A 6,472-nucleotide genomic window follows, 5' to 3' on the forward strand; every position below is an offset into this window, starting at 1 on the left:
TGGTCCTACTAATCCGGCCATTAACAAACCTTTCACTGAGCTGATATGGGTCTTATAAAGCAGGAAATGCACTCAGATGTGCAGGGCAGTAGGACAAGGGATGGGACCAAGGATGGATAAACGCTGAGCTAAAGCAGCGATGGCTAACGGCAGTCCTGGAGGACCAGTGTCCCCCAGTGATAGGACTGTGTGTACTTTGAGATTTTGGGCTAAAATCAAGTCCTCTTTTTCCTCCGTCCAAAACAATGCCATTGTCAATGTCTTAGATTAGCAAAAGTGAGCTACACTAATGAATCTGTTTCAGTGGGTTCAAAGTTCGAAACACAAAACTGTTCAAATTCCACCAAAGATTTCCGGATATGCACTAAAATGTGCCTCTAGGGACCAGGGTGGGGAAACGCTGAGCTAAGGGTAGTCCTGGAGGGCCAGTGTCCAACCCAGTTTGGTGATTTTCTCTTAACACAGCTGCTAAGCTCGGGAAACCTCCAAACCATGTATCAGTCCGCAACCCTGGAGCTCAAGTGAGTGTCGCCTTGTAGTCCTGGTGATATGTCCATTAGCTCCTTTGCTAAACCATCATCAGAAAGAATATATGGTCTTCTTTTTCTTGTTTCCCAAACACATTCTCGCATAGAGTCGTGTCCTGGTTTGTGCATGAGGACCGGTGTTCTTAAGATTTTCCCAAATTGCCCCCTTTTCTCCTTCACCTGCTCGTGCCTCCCCCTCACATCAGCAATGCTCCCAACACTAGAAGGGGAAAAGAGGGAAAGCCAGACATCCCAGCTCCGCCACACCAGCTAACAGGCACCTGTGCCAGCCAACATTGCTTTAAGAGTGATAATGGGAGAGAGCGCCATCTACCTGCCTGGAGAGCATGGCCAGTTGTGCTCTCTCAGACTCCGGCCGCTGATGGCAAAGCGGCATGGCTAGGAATTCACAGACTTTGGTAATGCTAAAGCAAATAATGACAGCTAAAATTGTAAAATGCCGAACTGTCCTGAAGGACATATGAAAACTGAGGGTCAGTGCATGCACAGAGCCATGATGTAGCACAAATATCGATGGGTAGCAGAAACTGGCAGAACACCAGTTCCACTTGTACTCAGGGAAAGATTAAGAACTCACTACTGATTTATATCCTGATGATACGAAGCACAGAACGTGGTGAGGCACTCGCTAAACTCTTCACAGACCCCGTTAAAAGGCCAAGGCCTAAGCGAATTCCTGTGTTTTTTCCAGCAACAGGCATCCTACTTATTAGTCACTCATTCAGACTTTGTGTTTCGTGCAGTGGAGACGACTCGGATGTGGACTCTGAGGTGGAGGACCGTGTGGATGGGGTGAAATCATGGCTCTCGAAGAATAAGGGCTCCGCCAAGACTCTATCAGACGAGGGCAGCTTGAAGACCCCAAGGTTAGTAGGAGCATCTCTAGCTGCTTATTAGAGAACCTACCTCCTGGGCCTGAAATGATAGAGCAGGTCTCCTTATCTCGCCCTCAGTGAGAGGAGGAGATGAGGAGAAAGCTGGGGATGTGTTACCTGGAGCAGTGTGAAGTGGTGGGCTATTTCACACGATTATTGCTTACCTACTGGTACATTGCAGCTGGAGCCTGTTCTGATGGGGGTTCGCTGAGGCATCCGATGGCTAGGTGGTGCAGGGTGGTATCGCGGCCAGCCAGAAGGCTACTAAAATTGTTAAAAGTGCAGAATTTTCTGTGTTTACTTTGTTCTGCATATCCATTTTCATAATCACTGCATTGTTGATTTCTTTCTCTTCCCCTATCCGTGTCATTTCTGCCCGTTGTCCGCCCCCTAAAAGCCTCAAATACCCCAACGCAGCTAATGCTGATGTCAAAGATGTAAAAGAAGGGAAAGAGGGTAAAGAAGGGCAGGACGCTAAGGTTAAAGAGGGCAAGAATGCAGATCAGAGCAGGTCTGTGTCCGTGATGAGCACCCTCAGTTACAGAAAGCGCTCCAACCTAAAAGACTCCATCGGAGGCACGGGTGACGAGAGCTCCCTCTTCAGCACCTTGAAAGAGCAGCCGGACAACCTGGACCGCTCTGCGCTCCGCAAAGCCAAGAACAAGTCCGGCGAGAAGGCCGAAGATGACCCAGATGACCGGGGCTCCGTCATCTCCCTGGCTTACTCTGAGGCCACCAGCATGGCCAGGAAAGGTCTCGACCGACGATGGACCAAGAGTAGCCCAGAGTTTGATAGAGAATCAACGGTGTCCTCGGTGGCACCCAGCAGAGCCTCAACGCGCCGCGACCTTGACCAGGACGATGATGCTATGTCCACCCTGAGCAGCTACAGCTTGCGCCGCAGCGCCTCATGGAAGGACGACAACCGCAGCGACTACGGGACTTCAGTTAGTCCCGGTATGAGCCGGCGCGCAGGTGGACGCAGTCCTGGCAGCGTAAGCGTCACATCCCGGGCCTCGTTGGCCCGCAGTAGCCGGCTAAGCGAATTTGGCGTGAACTTCAACGATGATGATAATGATGATGCCATGAGCGTGGCCTTCAGTGAGGGTGGAGTTTCAGCCTTGGATGGCACGGATATTAAACCTGTGGCTCACCGCAACTATCTAGATCCCGATCTGGAAAAGGCAATCAACGAAGTCCTCAGCTTCAAGCCCATCAAGTTCAAACGCCGCAGTCTGGAAGACTCGGACGGAGAGCAGCACAAGGGAGGAGCGGCTGAAGAAGAGGAGGACGACCGCAAGAGTGTCCGCAGCCTCAAGAGCGCCCTGCACGGCGCTGATTATGAAGACAGCGGTCTGGGCAGAAGCGCCTCCAGTCTGCGGCGCTCGGCATCTGGCTCGGCCTTGGACTACGGCCGCTCCACCAGCAGCTTGAGCAACTTCAGCTCTCGCAGCCGGAGCAGCACCCGCAAAGCCAAGAAGAAGAAGAAGAATCGGGACTCTGAATCTGAAAGCTCCTCAGAAGAGGAGCGCAGGAGAAGCTCCAAGAAGAAAGGGAAGAAAGGGTCCAGGAAGGGAAGGAAGAAGGAGAGCGAGTCGGAGTCTGAATCGTCGGAATCGGAATCCTCAGAGTCCTCCTCCAGCTGCGGGTCCACCGTCTCCTACCGGAGTTCAAGCAGCATCAAGAAGGGCTTGGGCCGGGCTGCAGCAGGATCGGACAGGGAAGGGAGTCTAGCGGAGGAGAGACCGGCCAGCAAGAAAGAGGAGAAGAAGAAGAAGAAGAAGAAAATGGACAGCCTGGTGATGAAATACCTCTACAAGCCAGAGGAGGATTAAAAACAGCAGGTGACCCGAGGAAAAGCGTGGTGTTCCACTAACACATTAGCAAGTTCTCACACCAGCATAACGACTAACCATCATCAACTCTGCATGCATGTTCTTGAGTTCCTGTCGGTGGGAAATGCTGCCATTTGGCCCGGCCAGGCGTAAACTCCTAACAGCGCTGAACTTTGAGTGGAGATTGAAATTAATGACCTGCTGACTTAGCTTTTGTTTTGTGGTGTGGAAGAGCATGGTTTGCTTCACAAGTTGTTTTATGTTCCCTCAAGAAAAGCAGGTTTATCATCTAATCATCTGCTTCTTCCCCAGAAAGAGGGGAGTTTGATTTGAGGGGTGAAGCAGGGAGCCCTGTGCATGCGGGCGCACATACTAATTTACGCTGAACGGCCCGTGTGATAAATGACCCGACTGCAACACAACAACACCAGCTCCGGAGAAGCTAATTTAGCCAGACCTCCACAGCAGGTCCGGTGATAGCGAACCAACTATTTTTCTAACTCTCTGATACAATTTAAGCCATTCAGATTGGTATTTAATCATGCACTGAAGAGTTAGATGAGGTTCATTTGTGGAAGGACGCGAGTGAAAAGCTCTGAAACCCTAGAAGTAGTTTCGGATTCCTGGTCCGTGTCCCGGAGAATTGCTTCTACTGTTTTCCTTGCTCTAACTTTGGGGCCTGCAGCCCTACAGCAACTGAGTGAGCTCTCAGTGGCTCTGCTGGTCCCCTTAAAATCATCATTATTCATGACTTGCATTTCTACATTTACATTTAAGGCTGTTAAGCAGACGCTCTTATCCAGAGCGACTTACAAAAGAGCTTCACTATTTACCCAAGAAAAACCTCAGCTGGTTTGAATAGTCTAAAAATTCAAAGATCCTCTAAGTTTAGACTCTACTAAACACAAGTCAGTAAGGAGACCACTCTGCTATTCGCCCAAGTCCTCTCAGAAGAGGAGGGTCTTCAGTCTGGGTTTGAAGACAGTGAGCGTTGGACTCTGCCGTTCGGACACCCAGGGGAAGTTCCTTCCACCACTTCGGTGCAGGACAGAAAAAAGTCTGGACGCTTGTCTTCTGTAGATCTTAAAGGATGGCGGGTCGAGTCGAGCCGTACTTGAAGCTGGAAGGGCTCTTGGTGCGGATCGGCTACATTAGTGTAATCATTAATCACACATAAACATAATCAATTATTAAAGACACTAATGATTTCAGCACTAGTTTGACCCTTCTAACCTCCTGTAGCTCCTGATAGAAAACCGCTCCTCTACATGTGTAACACAGGTGCGAGAATACAGCTTCTATTAAAGGCCATTGAAGCTGTCTGGAGCCTGTTATTCTAGTGACCACCGGAATCCTAGCGTGCTTTCAGAAGGCCTGGCCTCCCTTCCCCAAAATAGAAAATAAATATAAAATATTATATTATATAAAATATAAAATATGAAATAAGAAATGTTCTCGTAATGTATTTTTGCGATTTATAAATATGTAAAAAAAAAAAAAAACATAACAAATTATGTATGTTTTGTTATATTATGTATATGTATTATATATATATTATTTTGTAATGTACTTATTTTTAATGTAAACATATTTGGCATATATGAATACAATAAGTAGAAAGTAGATTTTATTAAATACATTTTCATTTTAATTGTTCTCGGTTTAGAATAAATGTATTTTAAAATATATGAATTATAAATAGGCATATTATTAAATAAATCAATAAATATTTATTTATTTTTATATATATATATATATATATATATTTTTTTTTTTCATCAGGCGGCAGTTTGAAACCCCTGTAACCCCTTGCCCTCCGCTCTGTCGTTTTGCTGTAATCCTTCTCTAAAAGCCTCACTGCTCTCTGTCTCTTTCCTCCAGCTCCCCTCTGTACAAGAGACACCTGAGCCGTACAGAGGAGGAACCGGCCGAGGCGGAGGAGAAGGATGTCCAGCAGTCCAGCCAGACTCTCGCTGCCGATGGCGACGACGATACCAGGCTTTCAGAGACCAAGGCCTAGACACGAACCTCATCTGTCGCTCCTATTAACAAATGCCCTGGACCCGGGGTAGATCTCCCACTCCTTGACCTAGCTCTGGACCTGGACTGCACGTGGACTCCGTCTCAGACAGAACTGAAGCGTAGTGTACATGCTTTGTGTTATTTAATGATAGAGCTTTAAAATAACGTTCTAACGGCGTCTTGAAGTCTGCATTGAAACCATTGCCTCTTAAAGTGTTCTCCTTTACACTACGAAGACCTTCAACCCTCAAGTGACCATTAGGTGATTGCTGCTGGCTTTTTAAAAACATCCCTTCCATCGGCCTGACCTTGATCTGACCTGAGGATGATCTTGACGAGTGAACGCACCTTAAATGTGGGCCTTGTCCATCATCTGAGAATATCTGAGAGTTTTAGGGGTAGAATTCAAACTATTCAAGCTACCTGTTGTTTATTTTTAGTCATTGGTCATTAGTTTTTGGACAAATGCTGATATACATTATTTGTACTGTAGCTATGCTGAGATTTATACAGTGTAGAATTTTTACTCGAACCCTACTACACTGATACTGACATAACCATGCCGTAAACATGTAAACAATGCCTACATTTAAGACGCTTTTGCTTGTTATGATATCGTGAGGTGATGTCTTGATATGAGTGGGGTGATGGGGTGGGGGATTCTGTAAGTGGGGTGCTGGGGTGGGGGATTCTCTAGGTGGGGTGACGTGTGACTGGTGCTCTGTAGGTTCAGCAGACAGCTCTGTGGTTAGCTGTTTAGTCTGTGTTTAAATGAAGGTCATTAGTTTGGGGAGGGGGGGGGCTGTATTAATAGTCCCCAGCTTAGGCTAGACTTCTGTGCCATGGACTCCTCACCCCTCTATCCCTCCTGCTCTCGCGCTCTCTCTCTCTCTTTTTCGGTCTTTCCTGCTCTCTCTCAGGCGCATGCTTTCTTCCTCCCTCTGTTCCTTTCACCTGCTCCCCAGCTTTCGTACTCTTTCTCTCTCACTTGCTCTCACGCTTTCTCTCTCATTCCCTCTCTCTCCATTTCTCTTTCTCTCTCTCTCTCTTTCTCTTACTAACTCACTCTCACGCTTTCTCTCTCTCTTTTTACTACTTACTCACACTCACACTCTCTCTCTCACTCTCTCTCTCTCTCATATGCTTGTGTGTTCTTTACCCCTCCAATTTCTCTCACATTCTTTCTCTCGCA

At 47.3% G+C, this 6,472-nt stretch overlaps 1 protein-coding gene across 1 annotated transcript in view; it reads left to right on the plus strand.

Annotated features, from left to right (window-relative positions):
- Window positions 1–5,220, plus strand: part of myo18aa (myosin XVIIIAa) — a 111,802-nt gene extending 106,582 nt beyond the window's left edge. The window contains exons 40-42 of the mRNA XM_072658532.1: window positions 1,292–1,414; window positions 1,821–3,267; window positions 5,140–5,220. Of these exons, the coding sequence (XP_072514633.1) occupies window positions 1,292–1,414; window positions 1,821–3,258 (1,561 nt within the window). The 3' untranslated portion in view covers window positions 3,259–3,267; window positions 5,140–5,220. The remainder of the gene's footprint in view (window positions 1–1,291; window positions 1,415–1,820; window positions 3,268–5,139) is intronic.
- The last annotated feature ends 1,252 nt before the right edge of the window (window positions 5,221–6,472 follow it).

This window comes from Salminus brasiliensis, chromosome 16, assembly GCF_030463535.1.
Source record: "Salminus brasiliensis chromosome 16, fSalBra1.hap2, whole genome shotgun sequence".
Classification (NCBI taxonomy): domain Eukaryota; kingdom Metazoa; phylum Chordata; class Actinopteri; order Characiformes; family Bryconidae; genus Salminus; species Salminus brasiliensis.